The 23967-nt window shown below is 44.4% G+C and overlaps 3 protein-coding genes across 4 annotated transcripts; 1 reads left to right on the plus strand and 2 right to left on the minus strand.

Moving 5' to 3' along the window:
* Positions 159–3288, minus strand: LOC8062378 (omega-hydroxypalmitate O-feruloyl transferase). Its single transcript, XM_021455532.1, has 3 exons — positions 3138–3288; positions 2546–3043; positions 159–1229 (listed from the first exon to the last, which is right to left on the minus strand). The coding sequence occupies exons 1-3, from the start codon at positions 3138–3140 to the stop codon at positions 363–365; spliced, it is 1368 nt and encodes a 455-aa protein (XP_021311207.1). The 5' UTR covers positions 3141–3288; the 3' UTR covers positions 159–362.
* On the plus strand, positions 9056–13075 carry LOC8060976. Of its 2 annotated transcripts, XM_002456648.2 has the most exons (13): positions 9056–9241; positions 9384–9449; positions 9814–9879; positions 9965–10040; positions 10440–10514; positions 10861–10958; positions 11119–11192; positions 11535–11625; positions 11696–11853; positions 12066–12108; positions 12262–12327; positions 12491–12568; positions 12738–13075. In XM_002456648.2, exons 1-13 carry the CDS (start codon positions 9131–9133, stop codon positions 12810–12812), a joined length of 1077 nt encoding a protein of 358 aa, XP_002456693.1. In that variant the 5' UTR covers positions 9056–9130; the 3' UTR covers positions 12813–13075. The 2 variants fall into 2 exon arrangements, with proteins under 2 accessions (XP_002456693.1, XP_021312722.1); XM_021457047.1 differs by lacking the exon at positions 9056–9241 and having other exon boundaries at positions 9403–9449; positions 9807–9879.
* On the minus strand, positions 13442–17731 carry LOC8062379 (G-box-binding factor 4). The gene is made up of 4 exons (XM_002458778.2): positions 15931–17731; positions 15774–15845; positions 15188–15217; positions 13442–13846 (listed from the first exon to the last, which is right to left on the minus strand). The coding sequence occupies exons 1-4, from the start codon at positions 16534–16536 to the stop codon at positions 13766–13768; spliced, it is 789 nt and encodes a 262-aa protein (XP_002458823.1). The 5' UTR covers positions 16537–17731; the 3' UTR covers positions 13442–13765.

Below are 23967 nucleotides of genomic sequence, written 5' to 3' on the forward strand. Positions count from 1 at the left end.
CGAGATGTATGCACAGAAGTGATGTCCTTAAGATTATCTCCAATAATTTATACCAAATTTACTCTTAATGCTAACAAACCATACTGAATTTTCTCTTAGTTTAGTAGTACTAAACTTACTCTCCAATAATGAAGGGAACCTGTTCTCAACAACAATAATAAAAGGAACAAACTTTACTAGAGTATTTTCCATTAAGCGTGAACCATCTTAGAACCATTGCAATCGATAACAAATTCTCATATGCCCAATAAACTTAAAACATCAACATAGAACGAATATTAACACGGTAGTACTATAATTCAGAGCAGTTCAAGAATAAAAGCAGCATCATATATGTATGTATAGCAACCCATCCATGTCCGTCATATCTCGTCCATGAGCTCTTGGAAGGCGTCCATCGCGGTGGCCGGCAGGCCGAGCAGCACGTTGATGCTCTTCCTCTCCTTTCCGTGCGCGAGGAAGAGGATGACCTCCTTCTCCGGCAGCGTGACTGGGCCCGACATGACCGGCTCGCCCCACCCGAAGTCGGCGCCGTGGAACTCGAGCCGAGACCACGTGGTGATGAGCAGCGTGGACGCCAGCGACGGCCGGGCCCGCGTCGCCTCGAAGTAGTCCACCGCCGACCGCATGTAGTCGTCGGTCACCATCCGCACGGCCTCCTGCACCAGCCCGGCCGCGCGCGACACGGGCGCGGACAGCAGCTCGCCGGCGGTGGCCAGGGCGTTGGTCAGCACGATGCCGTTCCCGAAGTAGCCCCGCGGGAGCGGCGGCGAGAACCGGCGCCGCCCGTCCACGGCGAACAGCAGCTTGGTGCGCTGCTCGGGTGCCAGCCCGAGCGCCTTGGTGCGCGCGCGCCACACGAGCCCCGACAGCGCCTCGAAGGTGGTGCAGCGGCCCAGGGCGCCGTCGGCAAGCGCCAGCGCGCGGACGCGCTCCAGCCGGTCCGGGTCGAAGCAGAAGGAGCGGTACAGCAGCTCCTGCGCGCCGTAGAGCGCCGCCGTGTCGGAGACGTCGGGGATCTCGGCGAACTCGTGGTGCGGGAAGGTGTGCACGGGCGGGTCGCGCGCCTTCAGGACGCTGCGGTCGAGGAACGGCGGCACGGTGAGCTCAGCGACGCCGCGCGCCGTCTCGGCCCACGAGTTGACGAACTCCATGGCGCCGATGCCATCGAACATGCAGTGGTTCATGGCCAGACCAAGCGCGAAGCCCCCACACTTGAACCTCGTCACCTGCACATCAATAACCCATGGTAAAAAAAACATTGCTTGTACTATTGTATGAGTAATTCCATATCACTGGAAATCTGAGGAAAAAATTGGAAAGATGTACGTATAGCTCTATGCTTGATTGGAACAAAGTAATTAGTGATTTTGTCACTTGAGTTGGTCGAGAACTAAAATCACGTGTGAATTTACCTTTCATATTGGAAAACAACCCCCCCCCCCCCCCCCCGTGTCGGAAAATCACATTTGTTGTGTTCATTCATGTTCTTGGGTTTTTAGAAGACAAAAAATGGAAGGTGGTTTGATTTGGTTTGATTTATAGGTAGAGGTTGGTGATCTAACGACACTACCAGAAAAACAATTACAAGTCATTGTAGGCAACCAGAGTGCTTGAGTTGTCTCGGTCTAACTGGAAAAACAAGACAGACTATATGTGTCGACCATAACCACTCCACCTTCAAATCAACAAAATTATCGACAAAAAAAAAACTTTGAACAAACAGTAGACATAGAGAAAGGTTGTGGTTGCTGGATCAGGTGAGTACTACAGGAGTACGGAGTACTATTTTCCACTATAGTCAAGAGAACACTCTGGGCCCGGTAACAGGCCGCTAACCATGTTTCATGTTTCTGGGGCCGGTTGACTAAATACACAACAAATTTAAATAACTGAACCCAAATATGGACCAAATTTAATATCTTTTTTACCAAAATGAATTAAAACCTAACGGAGTTTTCATTTGAAGCAAACAAAGAAATAAGAGAGAGGAAAACAATTTGTCGTTTTCTTTTCTGGTGAGCACTTGGTTAATTTATTTCTGGAAACTATATAGTACTAAAAAAATGCATGCTTCTATCTAGTCGTTCCATTTTCTCGCAAGACAATGCCCTATCACCATTCCACGAAACAAATCGAGGAGCTTGCCCGTGTTCCAAACCAGGCCAGTTCCCAAGGTGGACGTGGACCAGTACATTTTCCATTTCCGTTCTTCAATTTCCTATGCTATCTAGAACCAAAGCGGCATCTCATTGAATTCATCTTTCAACTTCCCCTCCCTATCCTATCCCCCGTCAACTTCCAACCAATAACTCCATGGTTCCTTTGCTGCTGCTGCACGCGGCGGCAGTAATAGCAGGGACGGGTGCATGTATTGTATCCACGCGTGCATGAGCGAGCTTTTCACCAAAATGGCGCACGGAGCCAGCCACCGAGACAGGCCGCCATTAACGGCACGGTTCGTTGGTGGCAAGGCAACCCGCGTCGGCCACCTCGGCCGCCGGACACCCAACCGGAAACGTGCAAGAGAAAGCAGTTAATATACCTGCGCGGTCATGGGGGGCATCTCGAGGATGTGCTTGGCGCCGGGGACGGAATAGACGAGCTGGCCGAGCGCGGCGGGGTCGGGCTTGGTGAGGTCGCCAACGACGGCGAGGTCGCAGGCGGCGTCGGCCTCCACGAACACGACGCCCTCGCCGGTGAGCTCCACGGTCAGCTTCATCTCCGGGCTGATCCCCAGCCGCCCCGCCAGCGGGTGGTAGTGCACCAGCACGCGCGCCAGCGCGTCGCGGAGCGCGGCCGCCACGTCGACGTCCTTGCCGCCGCCGCCGCCGTCGGCGCTGGTGGGCGAGGGCTTGTAGCAGTACACCGTCTGCACGATCACCGCGATGTTCTGGTCCAGGTTGGACAGGTAGTACTGCTCGCCCGTCGGCGTCGCCTCCGCCGGCGCCACCAGCGTCGGCTCGCCGCGCTTCACGCTCAGCTGCGGCGCCTTCTCGCCCGCCGCCAACGCCACGCCGCCGTTCTCCTTCATCTCAACAACCTGCATCGCGCAAAGGAAATGGTGTCGTAGATACGCTTGTTATCAACAAATGCTTGGTTAGCATGCAGCTAAACTGATGTGGCACGTCACTCACCATGGTTGACGATGCGCGTCTGAGAGAGTGTATGAGGATTTTGTGTTTGAGTAAAGAGAGTGGGGTTTGTGACTTGAATACATGGGTCGATCTGGGGGCGATGTTTATATAGCAGTGGAGCCGTGGAGTGTACTAGTCAAAGTCGGAGAGGCTGATGCAAAACAGTTGGGGTTGGAGGGGTTGCATAACTACCAATGTTTGTGTCTGGGATTTTTGTACAGGTGAATCTGCAGAAAGGGAGTGTCTACCGTCCATTCGGGTGCTTTGTGACGACCTGACACGCCCGGTTGTTCAACAGCCTCCAAACAACCCGAGAAGCAGATACCGAAAAGATCGCGTGTGTTCCGTGTAGACCTGGCACACGAACCATACACCAACATAATTGATGTGGATGATGTAATTCGAATCAGTATGTAAGTACATTACTATTAAGAAGAGTACGCAGCCGCCGTACGTATTTGACAAATTTTAAAAGTACGTACTTGGACTGCTAGGGTTGTAAGGTTTGGGTGTAAGAATTTCATATCCTCCCACTTTTAGTGCTTGTGTCGTACTGCTAGGACGATAAAAGTGTACCAGGTTATTGCTTTTGTTGTATTATTATTAACAATGTAATATATTACAATAAACCTAATAATAATTTATAGGCACATACACTATTACAAAAAAAAATTGTGAGGCAGTGCTAAAACATTAACAGAGATGGTAATGCATCGGAAAATGCCGGACAATTAAGGGAGACGAGATCGCCTCACAAAATTAATTGACGGACTCGATCTTTTTATTTATGGAGACGGTCAGAAAATAACCATCTCTATATATCTTATTCTCACCCTCTTCTTCTTCCACGTTATCGCACCTAGAAGATCCCTTAAGCTCCATGTGCAGGATTGAAGGGAACTGACCATGATAAACAATGAAACATATATAGGTCAATAAAAGCACCACCGGTTAAGTCTGCTCCTACATGCCTACTACTCTTTATCCATTCCTCCACATCCGGTATTCTCAGCAATTATTTTGGATCTATATGAAGATGATGATAAAAAAGCCTATTTTTATTCTTTTATTCAAAATTTATAATACAGAGTACTCACCATATGCCACTTTGTCTTATAGATTGATGCGCTGTGTAAACCTATAGTAACAATTTATATAATCCTCTTCAATGAATTCATAGCTAGGTTTTATGTTCCTTTCACTTTACTTGACATATCTGTCCTAATAAATTCCTAAGTACAACATCCGGCAGCAACAAGCGGAGCATCAACTAGTTCATATTATTAAAGTATTCTGATAACCCCAAAATAAAAAAAAAACTATCCATTCCTAGCTGTGACCACTAAATAAAAAGGCAACACAAAGTCCATATATAAGGCAACTAACAATTGAAAATTCTATAGATTGAAAGGGTCGGAAGACGAAAAACTTAAGGGCATGTTTGATTGCCTTCTCATAATTGCATTGTATATCCTGGATAAGTGGATACATACATGAGCGCAAATCTGTGATTTGTGACTCCATGTCGGTGGCTCGGTGTCGGTGGACATTGCTGGCCTCGTCGCGACGATGAGAGCAAAGTTGTGGCGGCATGGCCCGCTTGGGTATTAGATGCTGGCGCATGCATAGGCCGGCATTGTGCATTATATTGGTGTGAACTGATGACCTATATGGTCATGAAGTCTCTAGGATGCATGAGTGCATGCGTGTGGGAGATGCAATGCAAGAAACGATTGGCTTCCTGTTGCTTGACGAATGCACGTACTGGTGCTCGTGTACATGACTGGCTTCCTATAGGCCTAGCAAGTTGTTTCCTTGACGGACACCAGCGGGTCAGCAGGTGCGTGGCCGTGTTTGGATACTCTAGCTTGGCTGGAGGTTAGCCCTGAACTAGCTCTAACTGAAGACGTTCGGATGTAAGGGTTAGAATAATAATAAATATGACAAATTGGTATGGCGGTGGATCGATTGCTAGGCAAGAGGATAAGCTCGATCCCGTGCGGTATGAGTTGAACAAAGAAAGAATTTCTGTGGATCCCACAAGAACTAGCCCAAATAATCATTCCTTTGAAGGGATAATTTTTTTGGTGGTCTAGTTACAAAAAACTAGCTCCAGCCCTTCTGTCTGGCTACTTTTGAGCTAGTTGAGCGTAAACTAGTGCAAACTAGCTCTAGCCCCTGTGCCATGGTTTGGGCCGTGTTTAGTTCCTGAAGAAAAAAATTTCGCGACACTGTAGCACTTTCGTTTGTTTGTGGTAATTATTGTCCAACTATGGACTAACTAAGCTCAAAAAATTTATCTCGTAAATTCTGACCGAACTGTGCAATTAATTTTTATTTTCGTTTATATTTAATACTCTATACATACGTCTAGAAATTTGATGTGACAGAAAATCTTGAAATTTTTTACGTTTTGGAGTGGAAGTAAACAAGGCCTTGATTATGAAAAGGAACCAAGTTGGGGTTTTACTCCCTCTGTTTTTATTTAAATACCATATCTTTGATATAAGTCAAATATTAATATCTCTAATTATCATTTTTATTTTTTCATGAACGTGCTTGATCTTGGGCATGCACATCTTTCACCTATCGACTTTAGGTATATATAAATTTATGGTATAAGATTTATGTTTTTAGATTCACTATAAAAATACTTTCATAATATATAATTCATATATTGTAGGATAAAAATAATTGACATGTAAAAAAGAATAGATATATAACTCTAAGTGGTTCGGAAGGAAATAAATAAATAGAGACTAAATCGTGAGGGAACTAGGGACACGAGTCACGATGAGAGAAAAAAAACATAAAAGAGCAGGATAATTTCTCTCTCCAAAAGTTTCCTACACTATTGTAGAAAGAAGAACCCATGATTTTCAGCTATTTTGGTTGAGCTGGCGTAACATGTCATATATTTAGCGTAGAAACCCGTGAAAACATCATGTTGTCCTTGCCCTTTTCTCTCTTCTCCTTCTGTGAGCTCTCGCGACATGGGATGTGACTACATGTGCTATGCTGATAGCTTGCAGGTCAGCACCTCCAAGACAAGAATAACAAAGTTGTACACATCCTCTTCCCGTGAGAGTCGTTTGTTACCTGGTCGAGCGTTATGTACCTTCTTAATTTGTTGGGCCAAGAGTCATTTGTTACCTGGTCGAGCGTTATGTACCTTCTTAATTTGTTAGGCCAAATTCTTCCTGTTGGTCCGGCTCTCTATCAATCCATTCGATGCATCTAGCTCTGCTACATCTTACGAGTTGTTTGGCACGGCTCCTTCTGAGGGACTCTTTGGCTCCTCTAAAATGGCTTCAACTCCTCTACTTTTTACTTAAAAAACGATTTGTGTAGAAAAATTTTTGGTATGACTCCTTTAGAGAGTCAGGGTTGGAGAAGAACCTTGCTAAATAGGCCTTAAATTACATCCCTGACCCATATTGTGACCAGTCAACCACTATACTATAGCACTGTATGCGGCATCTAGTATAGCACACACTCATCTTAGGTATCGTTGTCATGGCTGGATCCGTCATTGCTATGGCGCAACTATGTGCACACGAGTCCGCTCCAAATGGAGCGCAAATGGTACTTGATACAAGCCTTGTGGAAACCACAAAGAGTTTGGTTTATGTCGATGAGATAGAACAGTATGTCAGCCGCCGCTAGAGAGGCGTGGTTCAGTTCTAGCGTTGCATGTTTGCACCTTTGTCATTAAAGAAGCTTACTTGTGAAATTTTAAGGACAACTCTAACAATGACTCATGAGCTAGCTCTCAAAATCGTATTCTATATTTTAATAGAAGAGACAAAACTAGCTATGGTTAAGAGCTAGTTTTTTAAACATACTTTTTTAGATTACATGAGGTTGTTATATGGGTCTAATCATACTATGAGCTATTGCTAAAAGTAAGGGTTTGTTTGGCACAACTCAACTTCACTAGTAAAGCTGTTTTTTTAGAAAATAGTTTCATGAGTGACTTTCTAGATGAAGCTGAGCTGTTTTGGAAAAAGTGTTTGGCAAAATAGCTTCACAAACTACTTCATGCATAGTTGAGAGAGAAATGAGAGAGAGAGAGCTGTAATAAGCTACTTTTTTTTCAGCTTCATCCCAACTTATATCTTTGTAAGAGGAAAAGAAAAACAGCTTCATCCATGAAGCTGTTTTGAAAATAAGTGTTTGGAAAAAAAACAGCTCACAACAGCTCATAAATCTGTTATAAGCTGTACCAAACATGCCCTAAAATTTATTAGAGCAGTTGTCTTACCTTTTAATGTTGCGGGTGTCCTAATACGCACCTCCAACTTGGTGGAAGCATGAAAAAATTATTATATTATCTCATGTTCTTCTAATTAAAAAATATGGACCAAGATAAAGCCTAGAGTTTCTATTATCAGGAAGGAGCAACAAGAATAGCACGGAAGAAGGGAGAAAAAAAAGGGCAACGAGGTTATTTTGCGTGAGCCGTCCACGCTTACACAGTGGCGGAGCTCAAGCGAAATTTTAGGTGAGGCGCGGACACATGTGATCGTAGGTATATTTTTATTCATATCACATAATGAGAGTTTAAGTGCCTAATAAACGATAAATTTAAAACTAAAGGAGTTTTAGAATCCCCATAAGAGTGTTGATGTTTATCAGTTGTCTCTCGGCCAGCCCTCACTTACTGCACGTTCCTTCGCTCTCGGTCCTTATGCTAGAGTCAAGAAACAACGCTACACACAACAGATTAGGAAGAAGAAGCTGGGGGTAGGGAGCCACACCGGCGCGGACACATGTGATCGTAGGTATATTTTTATTCATATCACATAATGAGAGTTTAAGTGCCTAATAAACGATAAATTTAAAACTAAAGGAGTTTTAGAATCCCCATAAGAGTGTTGATGTTTATCAGTTGTCTCTCGGCCAGCCCTCACTTACTGCACGTTCCTTCGCTCTCGGTCCTTATGCTAGAGTCAAGAAACAACGCTACACACAACAGATTAGGAAGAAGAAGCTGGGGGTAGGGAGCCACACCGGCGGTAGCTGGGGCAGCTGCCCCAGTGTGCCTAATGGGGAGCTCCACCTCTGCTTACAGCCAATGTGTTGTGCTAGCTCCGTCCAAAATTGTCAAACTTAAGTGATTGGACTTTTATTAATAAACCAAGACATGATAAAAAAATTAATATTTTGCATAAATTTCTAAATAAGATGAATGGTCAAATTTGGTGTTAAAAAAAATCAAATGTTTTATAATTTAGAATGGATTAAGTACTAAATTACTTGGAGTTTGCTATCTGGATGCCTTATAACAAGTTGAAAACTTTGAAGTCTTTAGCAACTCTGACAATTTGGCTAAAAGTTACTAGCCAAATTTCTTTATTTAGCCATTTTATAAAATAGAAAACTCCTTAAACGAGAAGATGTTAACAACTGTCTTGCTATTTTACAAAGTCAGATAGCGAGCACCTGTAGTTGAGTATATATGGGAACTGGAAATCAAATGATAGCCAACTTCCTATTTTACAAGGTTAGATAATACATATGTTAAAGTTTATTTTTTGCTATAGAAATTTCTAAAATAGTCTGCACAACGAGAATAGTTAAGTTATCGGAGTTGCTCTCCACCTATTTGGATGAGTTAGAAGTATGTTGGGTAATTCTTAGATAACCATTTAGATACCAAATAGTCTTTTAAGATTATTTACAAGAGTTTTTAGAATAACACTCTCTAAATCATCATATGAAGATTTTTAATATATTTTTATCCTCTAATTTCATCTTTAACCAGTGAGAAACCCAAAAAATAATAATTATATTATCTTTGACCAGAAAAGTTGTTGGTTTTGTTTTTTGGCAAAATTTTTATTCATATGAATCAGAAAGACTGTAAACTGAATTTGCTTTACTTCAATATCCCTCCTTTAACTCAGCAACTGCGGGTGAGACGGGAGAAGTGGGAAACGGGGAACGGCGAGAACACGCGGATTTCGCTGCGGGAGAAGGAAAGAAAAAACATGCGGTCGACGGTGCTGGTGCCGCGGAGCCTGCGGAAGGCGTCCGTCCCGCCGGCCCTGCTCTCAGACCCGACGCCCGGCAGCCTCCAGCCCACCCGCCTCGCCGCCCATGTAAGTATGCACACGAGCAGCCGTCCCTGCCCACCGGGACCGCGCAATCTCAGCACGGGCACCTCGTAAACCCTAAACCCTGCAGCTCGAGTAGTCGAGTTCTTCTGATTTACCTCTTATCATCGGTTTCCCCGCTTGTCAGGTCAACGGTGCCGGCTCCTCATGCTCTGTCTACCTCGCCTCTGGCTGCCGCGTCTACAGGATCGAGGTTTGCGTCCCCTACTATTGCTCCTATCGTTTCGTACAACTGAACTGTTTTGCAAATCATGCTAGCTTGTAAACCAGCTAGTTAGAGTGTTCGGCAGTGATTTTAACACACCCCTTTGGATATCATTGTGGTAGATGTTAGATGTTAGGTCCTAAACTCAATGCATTGGGCTTGCAAACTGTGGGTACTGAAATTGTTGTGTGATTGTCCAATTGCCGATTTCATGTTGATGTTAGAGATTACAGTGGTGAGTGTCTGAGTGAGGTATGTTAGTGGCAGAACGAGAATGTGTAGCCCATTTCACTGTTGTTACAACGACATGTTTGTGAGGTTGATTTTTCCTCTCTTTCCTTGGAGATGAAAGATAAGCCTTGGTGGTGCGATGCTGTCCAAAGGAAAGGAGAGCCTTTTGATTCCTGATAATGCACAGGTATGATTCCATCATTCTCAGATGTTCTGTTTTTCTCCCTCTGTCTTTCAGTTAAGCTTATTGAAAAAACAATTCTCTATGGAAGGTCATAAGTTCGTCAGTTGTGGATCGCTGCCCACATCGTTCTGAGATCCAGAGTGTATCTCTCGCAGAGGGCGAAGGTGCAGTCTTCAGCATTTAATGATAACATGGTGCAGAATCTTATTTCTCAATTTAAATAAAATGTGGTAGTTGCAATAGTCCTTTGGGAAATGTTATAATATGCGTCCAAGTAGCCACCAAAATCTATGCTGAATGGTACTGCTTTTGAGTTCTTATCCACCTTTACCAGCTGAAACTATTATAAATATTAGAGAGCCTGCATGAGTAGCATGCCATACTTACATTATATTATATATAGCTAGAGGAAATGATATTAGATTAGTGTTTGCTTCAATTTTTTTCTAGCAAGCATTGCCTACCATATTTACAGTTTTCTGATGATGTGGTTTGTTGGATCTTCAAAAGGATTTTTGGTTATTTAGCTGGTTTCAATCCTTTTATGTTTTGTGGCATTCCAGATGACTGTTTGATTCTTGGAACGGTTGACTCATATGGTCACCTTATTGTATCCCGTTTGGACATTGTGGCTGATGGTAACTTCACTATCTTGTCTTAAACATGGTGTGACTAAATATGAAAAATATGTAAATCATTGATTATGTTTTTGCTTCTGCCAATAAGAGAGCTTGTTATGTAGTAATGGATCTGCTATTTTAGCCTCTCTCTTTTTTTCCATTTTGGTCATGGTAGATACCATATGCTCTAATCAAACCTAGTTTCAACGTATGTTTTAACCATCGTTTGGAAGTCAAACCTAGTAATTTATCAAAAAGATGATCATTCTCGAATGTTAATATGATTTTTTTTTTCTTTCAAACAAGTACGTGCTAGTTTTGATTTTGAAGGAAGGCACAGCATATCAGTACTAAACTTGCTCAGACATTGACAGGACGTCCTATTCAGTACCACCTCGTGATTGTGGTGTTGGGGAAGGCAGTTGGGCTGGGATATGCTTTAGCCCAATGCAGCAATCCATGGTATATTTGTATTTTTTTTATTACATATTTACTTCAATCTGCCCTTGTTGACTTGTAGTTTGTAAAAACTTGATACGTTTTCTAGCGACCTTTCTATGATTTAGCATATGAACCAGCATGTTCACTGAGTACATAAAATCCATGCTATTGATCTTTTCAGGTAGCTGTAGCTCGTGAGTTGTGCAAGACCATTGATATCTATGATCAAGACATTCATGTTCGCAGTTTACGCACGTAAGTTTACTCATGCAAGAATTTTGGCATCATGCCAATTTGTCCAACTGCCTTTTTTCTGTCATATTCTGCTGATAAATGACACCCTTCAGATAAAATAAATGCTAACCCATGACATTGTTGGCTACAGCTAGTGCCTATGTTACAGGCTACAGCCTACCCAAAATGACTCTAGCTTACTCGATCGTTAACTCTCTTACACGATGTTTGCATGCCCAAACTTTATATGCAGAGGCTTCTGTGAATTCAACACGTAGACCCATGGGTCCTATAGTAGCATCCATAATCTTACAATTAAATCCTGTAATTTGCATGATTTAGCGGGTAAAACTTAAATTGCAGGTTATGGTATCCATCTTCATTTAGCTTTGTTCAATGCTCGCCACAAGTGAATGGAAGTAGTTCTCTCTTGGCAATTGCGGAAGGTTCTCAGGTTAGACTCTAGCTCAGCCTTTGTTAAATTTGCTTTTTCTGTTGTCTTTCCTCATGGTAAATAGTTGCAGCTGAGCATCTGGGACATAAGAATGAATAATAATGGAGGATGCATACAACGCATTTCTGGATCAGTTGGCGACACTATATACTCCACATGTAGTTCACCCTCAGGACTGATTGCTAGTGGCGGAACTGATCGTGCTGTCACCATCTATGATCCTCGCAGGTTGTTTTGATTGCTTTCGTTGAATTTTTAAGGAATTGATGAGCAACTGCATATAATCACTCTGTTTGCATTTGTCATCCCAGTATCTTTTGTTCATTTTCCTTATTGTACCCGATACAGAGAATGGACAGAAAGACTGCAATAGAGCTTTTGGCCAATTGTCTGAATCAGTCCGGTTTGATTGATCAGTTTGGTGTCCATTTTGTATGTAGGTGGTCTGCTCTGTCAAGATGGGTGGGCTGCTCCAAGTATGAGGTTTGATTTAATTCCTTCTGATTTTACTTGATGTATATGTAATGTTGTAATTTATTGCTGGAAGAATCTTGAAGTGCATAAATAGGAACAAGATGTTCATGCAGAAAATCACACGAAGAAGTTTTCAGCCAGTCTATTTTCTCTCCTGTGCAGATTACAGGTCTTTCGTTCTCATCAGTTGACCAATCTTTTATCTACGTCCAAGGTGTTGATTATGAGGTATACATCTGATTTGTATTCTGTGGACCTTGATCACATGTCTGTTACTCTATGTGTAAGATTGAAAGTGGGATGCCTAATTGTATTGCAAAACCTCCATCGTGATAGAGTGTCATTTATGTTGAATTTAATATAGGCTCTGTGACATACATACATACTGCAGATTACCTGTGGACATTGGAAACAAAGTGAGCGAGCATTCTCATTTCGAGGGGATTCCAACTGGTTGGGGTTTTCAAAGGTACTCCCCATTTAAAAGCCCAAACATGATATAAATGCAGAGTATAAGCTTGTCAGCAAATATGTGCATAAAAATGCACAACTACCTGAATACAAATGCAGTCAGATGTTTCTTGCGTCAAGAGACACTATATGTTTTTGACAACCTTGTTATTTTCAAATCGCTGCAGTGTGCCAACAATGATGTGATAGCAGGGTGGTGCGAGTCTGGAAGTATCTTCATTGCTGATGCTAGGCAGCTATAGGATCAATATCCCTATTCATCTGATGTCCTGGATGGAGCCTCGTAAGTAACCAGGGCATTTGTATGTGTTGTGTTTTTTCATTTCTGTAAGAACGCGATGTTTACAGGAAGAACTGTACTTAACTCTCCGGTACCCAGTAGCATGTGAACTCATGCTCATAGGCCATTATGGTTCTTGAAAAACGTGATTATTCCAGATTTCATCCAGCAAATTGAATTGAATTGAGTTGAATTTAGTCACCAGAAGGTGTATTGGGATGTACAGTATCAGTATCACCAATCATTGCTATCTTTTATTAAGGGTGTATCAGCACCAGCAGTCATCAAATCACATCAACTTCGCACTTTATATTGAGTATTTTGATAATTCATGCACCAAAAAACTTCAAATTTCGGAAGAGAAGCGCCAAGTTTTATGAATGAAAAAACAGAATTGAATTGTGGTATGCTGCCCTACACAAAGTACACGCCCCTGGAAGCTCTGTAGCATTACGATGCCTCAATAGTTTCTTTTTTTGAAACATGTTTCAATTTACTTAGTAAGCCTGCTTAATTTTATCTAAGATAAGAATTGTGATAAGGTCATAAGGTGGCCTACAAACAGGTAGGTAGGCGCCCCTGGACACTATGTTTCAGTTTGATTTCGAGTAGCCTGCTTATTGGAGTAAGACTGTCCACTTCCTTGCTAAACTTACTTGCCAGGTTTGACAAGAAATAGAAAACAAACCAAGAAGAATGAAACACGACCAGACAGGAACAACCACCTTTCTTGGTCATGACTCATGAGCACTCCTACATAATATGATTTCATTTAAGCTTTGTGTCGGCTAATTGCCCATGCTATTTCAGCTAAGGTACTACAACTAAGTTGGCGCATATAAATAGAAAAATGACATACAAGGGCAAATTCTATGTTATAACTGTAAGGAGACGGCGACTGAGCTTGGCTCAAATCTACCACTGCATTGAGTTCGTTCTTCTAAGATCTCGTGATGGTTTTTTCCTCAGAATGACAGGTGTCACTCGTTCCAAGAGCTGCATCAACCAAATGTATTCTTTAGAGAAACATATAAAACAGCTTCCCCAATAAAGGCAAATGAACATTGCTCAAGTCAGTAAATCCAAAGCCGAACTGAAGAGCCATAAAAGACTGCTTAGTTAGAAGAAAAGGTTGGATGGGATCATCCTATTCATGTTTCTGGGGATATGACCATCCAAGCTGTATGTTCAGTTGAGTTGTTATGGTAGTCAACTTCTTTTTTGGTACGAGCGAAGGTGAATAGAATGAGAATAGTTTAACTAAATTATGTCTTATAAATCATTACACTTATCAATATTTTTTAACGTTAACATCGTCATAATAATTACTAGTTCATTATAAACATATTAATTATCACTAATAAATAATCCTCTGATTGACCCAGCAGTTGTACACTAATCAGCACAACACTTGCCAATCATAACTTCATGATAACAAATACTAGTTAGTACAATATACTAACCATCATTAACCATTTAACTAGTGATCACCTTTAGACAAAGTGGATGGTAAAAAAAAAGGGATGTGATCCCCACCCAAAAAAATCCAAATGGAGGTGGATATGCGATATGCTTATTTCATAGTTCCATATTTGACCATTTGCATGAACGGTGTTGAGAAAACGTCGTCGTCCCAACTCCTATTGATAGTGACAAAACTACACGATATTTAATTTCATTCGGCTTCAGCTTGACAAATGGGGATGCAACAGAGAAGTACGTTCAGGATTGCAGGCTCCAGCCTTTTTTAAACACAGGTGTATGCAGTTCACCATCTTGAGAAGCAAATTGGCCCAAGAGAAAGTGAAAGATGAAAAGGACAATCTCACACTTGTCATGTGTTGCTGCATCGCAATTGCAAGCTATCAACATCAAATGTTATCTATTTGCCAAACCACTTTGGCCGGCTACAAAGGAGCCTTAGGCACGTTAGCTCATTGGAGTGTCAAATAGGCAAAGGATACCAAACTTCCAGATTCGAGAAATCATAGGAAGTTGCTTATTCTAAGCATGAGCAGTGTCTGTTAACCATGATTATGGTCCTTACGTATGTTCTCGTTGAAGACAAATTCTTCTCATATTCAGGAACAGGAGTGCTAAACTGAGATGAAAGGCTGCTTTATGCTTTCTGTAGTGATGGTTCAGCCGTTCCAAAGGTATATTATTTGACTAAATACTCCCAAGTAATGTATCCTAAACTCGTTTCAAATGTTATCCAACCAAATTTGAATAATCTTTGAATTTAATGGGCCATATAAACTAACATAATACGTATATGCACTTCACACCCCATTTTATTGCAATATAGTCAAATTAACACGAACCAAAGAAAGTTACCTCTTTAAGCCGCTTCTGGTGCCGCTCTTCCTGAAATACATGACAAAAGCTTACAATAAGGGAATGATAACATCAAAAGCTTATGATAAGGGAATGATAACATCATTTAGAAGGTATGAACATTCATGAAGCACTGGTCTCTGAAAAGAATGGTTTCAGACACATTCAGATCATGCATAGCAGAGAAATGAACTGGGGGAAATAGCATATGGTGAGCACGGGTTTTTTTCCTCAAAAATTCAACCCAGTTACATCACAGGTAAACAGAACTATGTAACGGGCCCTGTATGTAACTATTATACATTTATATACAAGCATTGGGACTTACATGTATATGGTTTACATGATTTTTGTAAGATTTTGTATTGCGAGCTTGTTTTGGTGCTGCGCTATCCACTAGTCTAGAAATCCTAAAAGGTTACTGAAAATAAGTGTCACCACGATACATTTTGGCTGCAGAACCCAACGCTAAGTGCTGTAAGAATGACATTGTGTTTGAACTCACCTAATCATGGATACTTAAAAAAAATCCTAGCAATACAGTTTCCCATACAAACCTCATGAATGTGTCAGAGTCGAGTGTTACCTGTTCTCTCAACAACTCGGCATTCTCCTCCTCGAGCTGCGTTACCAGCGATTCTAGCTCGGCGATATAGGCCTTCAGCAACCGAGCAAAAGATTACATTCGCAGAATTCGAAGCTTAATCACGTTAAACTGCAACAACTATGCACGGTGCACCCACCTGCTTCCTCTCCCGTGACCGGGCAGCAGACTCGCGGTTTTTGATCATTCGTTTCTGTCGCTGCATCGCAGCGCGATCCACTGGATCCATAAGCTGCCGCTTCCTTCCCCTCCCGCCTCCGCCGCCAGGCACACCCACGCCCTCCGTTCCGCCCAGGAACCCCATGACCGGCGCAGAGGGGCCCGAAATCCTAACCTCATCGTCCTTCACCGCGCCCTCCCTGGCCAGGAAGTCCTCCAGCGTCATCTCCGGGCCGCCGGTGGCGCCTCCGGCGCCAGCAGGTACGGCAGCCTGAGCCGCCACGGGAGCCACGGCTTCCCCGGTGGCACCTCCGCCAGTGATCTCCTTCCACACCTGCTCCGCCGTCTTCCGCGTGGCGATCTCCGGCGCCGGGGCCGGCGACATCGGGCGTTCGGGCTCCGACGCGGGCGGCGCCGGGGTGGGCATCTCGCCGTAGATGCCGCGGAGGAGCTCCTCCACGTTCATGGAGCCCAGCCCGCTGCCGCCGCCGCCGCCGCCGGGCCTGCTGGCGGCCTGCGCCAGGCGCGCGAGATCCGAGGCCGTGTGCGACGGCGAGGACGACGGCATCACCCTCGACGACGCCATGCGCTTGGCGCCCCCGCGCCCAGCAGGGCCTCCCCGTCCCCGCCCTCGCCGCGCCCTTGTCGTTTCCGTCGGATTATTTTTTTTCCTCCCTCTCTCGCAGCTCAGCTCTCGGAGGCTCTCGGTGGTGAGACGAGGGGGGGAGGAAGGAAGAAGGAGCGGTGGTTGGTTCAGTTGGTTGGCTGGCTGGCTGGCTGGCTGGAACTCGGAATGCGAGCAAGGAGGACGGGACGGGACGCGACGGGAGGCGCTCGGAACGTGGGGGAAGCGCTGGTGTCGTGCCGTGTGCTCTCTCGTCTTTGGCCTTGGCCCCGAGAAGGGTCAGAGGTTTGGTGGCGTTTACGGAAGTCCGGTCGGTGAGTGACACATGATTTGTGCGCGTGCCCAACGGGACGGGGGAGTTTATAGCCGCGGTCACTCGCTAGTACTCGCGCTAGTGAAGGGAGAGCTGGGCTGCAGCACCGTGCTTCAGCGTCTTCCCGGCGTCCGACTCGACCGGCAGAGGGGGCCGGCAGTCCGGCCGGCCCGCCGGATTGTTTATTGCGGATAGGTTTCGTGTCAGAGTAATAGCAAGGAGATAAGACGAGGGATCCCCTGCGCCTGCGGGCGGACGACTTCTCGCTGAGCCGTGTCTTTGAGTTCGAGGCTTCGCGCTTTCAGCAGCGGTAGCGGAGCACGGTGGTCCGGCGTGGTCGTGGCTTGCTGCCACAGGAGATCCCGCGTCGGGGTCCGTAGCGGACGAATTGATGGAGGTGAGTTGTCATGTCATGCCGAGTCCACACCTGGACGGGCGCTAGAAGCATCTCCACGCGGCGGGGCGCCTTTGAAGCTTTTTACCTGTGGGGAGGCGCCAGCGTCCGAACGATGACTTGGCGGCTAGACACAGGCGGCCTTTTTCATCGCTCGTCTGCTGGCAGCGGCAGTTGCTATCCGCTGGTAGTATCCATCTCGAACGAACACCAGCGACAGCAACTCCGACGGCGCGAGGTATAAACTGTCCTCTTGGCAAAGTTGTAATGATTCCCTTATATTTTTTTCTTTCATAATAATAAGAATAACAAAAGAGTAAAAACCAGATGCAAATGCTTAGGAATCCATATCCCTAAAATACGATCTTGTAGCGCCAAGCTTCGAAGAGAGAGAGAGTCTAGATCATTCTTTCGAGCGAAGAAATTATGTTTAATTGAGAGTGTGATTATATTTTTGTCTAGAATAAATTGAGATCTCATAATATTTTTTCACCTATAATAGATGTCATTGACAATTGCCTAGTTCCAATAATTCAGAAACTCAGTGCCAACAACCTGTCATTGACAATGTTCTAATCATCCATGACGACATGTTCCAAACATTTAGAAATGTTGCATGATACAACAACACAGGAACTCTCCCGTAAGCATTTGACACATCAAAAGAGCATTGGCCACCTCATCGTTGAAAATGATCAAAGGACCATCAATCTAGCACCACTAGCACTAGTCATACTGAAATTGAAAGTCTAAATAACTTCCCTGCCGTTTTGAGATGGAATCCAGCGAGCCAACGTCACACAAATGCAAACAAGGATCATGATCATCCCCACCAATGCCATCAACCTTGCAAAAACCACAATGACATGAAAAAATGCTAGCAGGCTTCTAGCAATGAATCAACAAAGGTGATATCCTCCAGTGGCCCATAGAACAAAACATAACTATGACTAGATTGGACGATTGAGGGTCCCTACTCCTCCACATTACTGGCGAGGCTTGTGTGCAACTAAGGTAGCCAAGAAAGCTGGTTCTTGTAGCTAGAACACAAATGATAACTAGGATAGGTTATGGTTATCGATGAAGTTAGGAGATGAAGCTTAACAACATGATGAGATGATGAGTTAGGTTGTGTCAATGTCAAACATGTCTCAAGAGTTTGACACAATGGTTTTAACATTCTCGGTAGGCTCCGCGTCTTTCACACACACAGTCAAGGGAGAATCTAGAACTAGGAATCACTGATGTCACTCACATAGTAACGGTAGACATGTTATGTCATTGTCTCGAATGTCCATAGTAATTTTCCATTGACTTTGCACAAGTTGCTGCTATCAAGTGACATCATTGCTAATATTGTGGCTCTGTCCCTGCATGAAGTCTAGGACATATAGGATGGATAAATGACAAATAGGGAAAATAAATCTATGATCATGGTTGTATTTTGAGAGGGATTGCTTGTTATAGATATCAATTGAATGCGGTATAGGAGTGGGCGAAGAGGGGAGTGGAAGGCACTTGAAATGTTTGGCTTTAGGCTCTAGCAGCTACATGAGGGGGATGACCATTCTCCCCTAAATTCTCCGACGGCTTCCAGGGAGAGAAGCAGGGTCCACGTCATCCGGAATTCACGAGGTCGTTCGATCCTGCGTTCAACGGTCCAGATCTTTTGAAGCGGATTCTTGCCTATAACGGCTTCTCCTGTTTCTCATTAGCTTCTCTCACTTCTCCTCTACTTCTCCTGCTTCTCGTCAGAATCTGGTAAACCAAATATATACCGCGGCTTCAGCTTCTCCTTCCAGATTCTTCCCCTTCTCTCTCATGCGTCGCGCTCTGTGCCTCGTCCTCCCGGCGCTACGAGCGACGGCGCCGCCTCCGACGCGGCGGCAGCTGCTGCTCCTTCCTCCCTCTCTCTCCTTTCCTCCCCGTCGTCCGCCCCCGCCGCCCTGTGCTCCCTCTCTGCCGCCGTGGTGGCGTGCCCGCCGGGCCCAGCGCTATCGCCTCACCGTGCGGCACGCTCACAGGGCGGCGGCGCCCCCAGGCTACAGCCCCGGCGCCAGACGTCCCCGGGCACGGCACGGCGCCCCGCCGGTGACCTTCGGTGCGGGTGCCCCCCCTGAAGGGTCGAGATGGCGGACTAGAGGGGGGGTGAATAGTCCTTTCTAAAATATATTACGCCGGCTAACCGAAACAAATGCGGAATTAAAACTATCGGTCTAGCCAAGACTACACCCCTCTATCTAAGTTCTCTAGCACCTTGAAAAGATCCTAAACAAGCAAGCAAGGTGCTACCTAAGCAAGAGCTCACCTAATCAAATCTAGGAGCAAGGTCACACAAACCTATGCAACTAGTACTTACAAACCGAGGGAGCTCCTACACAAACTAGTGAGGCAAAGCGCACAAAGCCTAAGCTCACTAGCAAGCTCAATAATAAGGCAACTAATGCCAAATTAGAGAGCGCAACTTACTTAGCTACACAAACTAAGCAATGTGACTAACAAGGTTACACAAACCAAATTAGTCACGCAAGGGAACTACTTCTAGCTACACAAGCAAGAAGGTAACTAGCAAGCTACACAAGCTAACTAATTACAAGAGCAACTACACAAGCACAAGTATATGAACGTAAGAACAAGCTTGTGTTAGGGACTTGCAAACCAACGGGAAGAACAATGTTGACACGATGATTTTCTCCCGAGGTTCACTTGGTTGCCACCAAGCTACGTCCCCGTTGAGACAAGCTCCAAGGTTGCCGCCGGTCCTCTTGCTAGTGGTGACCCACAAGTCACACTCTCCCACGTGGAGTGCTTACCACAAGCTCTAGCACTTGACCCGGCCGGACCACTTGTCGCTCTTCACGTCTCGCTCAACTAGAGTTGCTCTTCGCGATCCCCGCGGGGTGAGCACCGTACCCCTCACAATCTCTTCTCCGGAGCACCGCACAATCTCCTTGCGTGCTTCGACGGAGTCACAAGCCACCAAGCCGTCTAGGAGGTGGCAACCTCCAAGAGTAACAAGCACCACCGGCTTGCAACACGAACACCTAGTGCCACTCGATGCAATCTCTCAATGCAACGCACTAGAATCACTCACTCGCTATTGATTCACACTCTTGCAAGCACAAGTGAGTTAGAGGCCTTCCTAGCACTCCCCAAGCATGGACACTAAGTCCCAAGGGTGCTCAGCATCGGCCAAGGCCGGCCAACATTTCTATTTATAGCCCCAAGGGCTAAACTAGCCGTTGCCCCTTCACTGGGCAAAACACGTGAGCACCGGACGCTCTCAAGGAGCCACCAGACGCTCAACACCCAGCGTCCGGTGCTCAGCTGACCGCCACGTGTCACTAGCCGTTTGAAGTCGACTGTTGCCGCCAACGGCTACTTCGCACGCGCGCCTGCACAGCACCACCGGACGATGGGCACCGGACGGTCCGGTGCTCACCGGACTCACGCGCAGAGAGTTTGTCAAACTCGCGACCTCACCGGACGCTAGGCACCGGACGGTCCGGTGCTCACCGGACTCGTGCGCAGAGAGGGTTGCAAAAACCCCTCACACCGGACGCTAACCACCGGACGCTCTCAGAGTGCGTCCGGTGCTTAACCCTAGCAGGGTCAAGCTCACCAGACGCTGAGGCCAGCGTCCGGTGCCTCCGCACTCAGCGTCCGGTGAGTGTTTCTCAGTGAGAAAACACTCCCCCGACTTCTCTAAATTTCCCACCGGCGCAAATAGAAAAATATGCACTTCATTTTCTCGAAAAGCGCCGAATCCCGCCTCGCAAGCTCGGCGGGAGGGAGAGAGGAACCCATCCTCTCTCAACCCTTCAAACTTCAACTCCCTTCTCAAAGTGTGCCAACACCACAATGTGTAAACCAACATGTGCACGTGTGTTAGCATTTTCACAATCATTTTCTCAAAGGAGTTAGCCTCTTAAACTTGCCACGCCACTCGATCCTAACACGTATGCAAAGTTAGATCGCTCAAGTGGCACTAGATGACCGATATGCAAACAAGTTTGCCCCTCTTGATAGTACGGCCATCTATCCTAAATCCGGTCATAAACTTCTCTACACTCCTATGACCGGTGAAATGGAAATGCCCTAGGTTATACCTTTGCCTTGCGCTTTCCATTCCATCTCCTCCAATGTTGATGCAACACATGCACCAACCAATCACCAAATGATATGATCCACTTCATATCATCATGTGACCGTATTGGTTCATCGATCTTGACCTCACTTGCTCTTCACCGTTGCCTCGGTCCATCGGCGCCAAGTCTTGCTCAAGCTTCACCGTCACACGCGGTCCCTCGCTTCAAAGCCTCCGACTTGCCCTTCACTCTTGCAACCGGTCCATCAAGCCAAGCCTCATCTTGATCTTCTCCACCTTGGTCACATGACTCCATGTCATGTCTCATATGTAATGAGCTCCTCCATCATCACCTGTGGACTAATTTCCTGTGTATCTCACATAAACACTATTAGTCCACCTAAGTTGTCACTCAATTACCAAAACCAAACAAGGACCTTTCACCCCCCCCAAGCGGCTCCCTCTCACTGGTCCCCGTCTCGGCCTATGGTCCATGAAACCCTAGGTGCCTGCCCTTGTCTATTCGCCACAATTAGTAAGGATGGGGGCATGTACCGTAGCTTTAGCAATCGTGGTGGCACGACCCCCATTGCCCTCACTCTGCTCGACGACAGGGATCAGCCAGCGCTGATTATGTATGTTGTGTTTTGCTTCAGCATCCCAGTTCTAATTCAGTACTGATGTCTTCTTTTTAGTTCAGCGCAGATGCAGGTAGATGAACACAACTCAAGTGACGCAACAAAGCAGAGCAGCCATGCAGCGACCATGTGAGCAAGTGCCTGCTGGTTGTCTTATTCGATTTATATGTATGTAATTATGTAAACATTGATTTGGTGGATATTTCTTAGATACTGTGGATCAGTTTTCATAAATATGGATATATGAGTTTTTATTAGGCACTAATATATCCTAAACCAAAGAGCAGTAAATATTTTTAGATTTTCTGTTGTTGAGGTGTTAATTTTTGAATGCTTATTGTCTTCAATTAGCTCCAGTTTCTTAATGTGCTTGTTTTTGGTTTCATATTTACTGGACAGGTCACATCTTCCGCAAATCAATTTCATTTACTCAATTTTACCATCTATGCTGTTGTTGTTTATGTTCTTGGCGTAGATAGGTACAACAGTTATATATATAATCATGTGATGTCCCTTACTATATTAAAGTTTTCGTTATCGACTTAAATTATTAGTTATGTTTGTCATTTTTTCCCCATTAATCAGGGAGATGTTTTTGCCTTTCCCATTAATGTGCTTCTGAAAACATTTGGATATTATTATTTATCTGTCAATTTGATGCTGCAGAGTCATATAGCTTTAGGAGTCCTCTTTATGTATGGTTTGGCAACAAATTTAGGCACTTAGTTCTAAACTGAAAATGCATGATTCCTTCACTACATATTATAATTTACCTAATTGTATTGAAGCTGTCCATATGTATTTAGGATATCCTGTCCTTTTTAGTTTTATTGTATGTTAACATCTAAATGGGTTCAACAAAAAAAATGTAAGAAAAAAAAACAGGTTCGAGATATCTCAGTTATGCCTCTTGACTTATGTAGATCCTCATACATACTTCTGGCTATGCCAAACTGATCTTCTTTTTCTTGATAAGAAATTCAGTTATCAACTTATCATAGCAAGTATATAGCTTTGTATTGATGAGTTTTCAAGAGACCAGAACCAATTAGAGGCAATATATCACCGCAATCTCTGCTTTTTGCTCAAATGTACCTCCATTGTTGAAGTATTTGCTGCTTATTCATGCCATGTTTATATTGTTTGAGTTAGCCTTCCTCTGTCATATGCTCAAAAGTCAAAACACAAGCCTATATACACAGGACTCAGTACCTTCATAAAGCTATCAACGTTTATGTCTTTTTTTAAGTTATTTAAATATGTCAGCTGTTAAAATGGGCCTTGATTTAATTATACTGCTAATGTATTCAAATGGTATAATCTGACCAGATGCAGTCTACAAACAGGTTCCTTATCTCAGGAAGTGCCTTTTATTTTTCCTTTTTTGATGTGGTGACTCCTTTTCCCTCACTCAGTTGTGTGAACATTCTTTTCTAGCTCTTGATTATTTTCCTTCCATTGAATGTTGCACTGGTAGCAAGTCTGAATCCCTAGGCTCACAGCAGTAAGTCCTTCCAGTGTGTGGATAGTCATTCAGTGGTCGGCTATAACTTGTTTTATATATTTAAGCTTCTAGATTCAATCTGGTTGATCGTGTACCATCTATGTTCTTTTATTTAGCCTTGAGGAGATCGCTTTGTATAATTACTATCACAAGCATATGGGAACTTTCCACCATTTGTGGTTTCATTGTCCTCTCTTATGGTTCATGTTTGCATACACCTCAAATACAACTAACACAACTGCCTCTTGTTTTCAGGTATATTCAGTCACATTGCGAAGAGGTGAATAAGAAAGTGATTGTGCACTGAATAGATAGATAAATTGCTTCGAAATACTTCTTTGGTTCTGTTAGTCGTGCAAGAGCAGTTACAAATATGGACATTATGAGAAACTATTATACTGTCAATTAGTGGCTTTACCATATTTACAAGCCATGTAAAAATTTGTACTTGAGATT

The sequence above is a fragment of the Sorghum bicolor genome, chromosome 3 (genome assembly GCF_000003195.3).
Source record: "Sorghum bicolor cultivar BTx623 chromosome 3, Sorghum_bicolor_NCBIv3, whole genome shotgun sequence".
NCBI lineage: Eukaryota > Viridiplantae > Streptophyta > Magnoliopsida > Poales > Poaceae > Sorghum > Sorghum bicolor.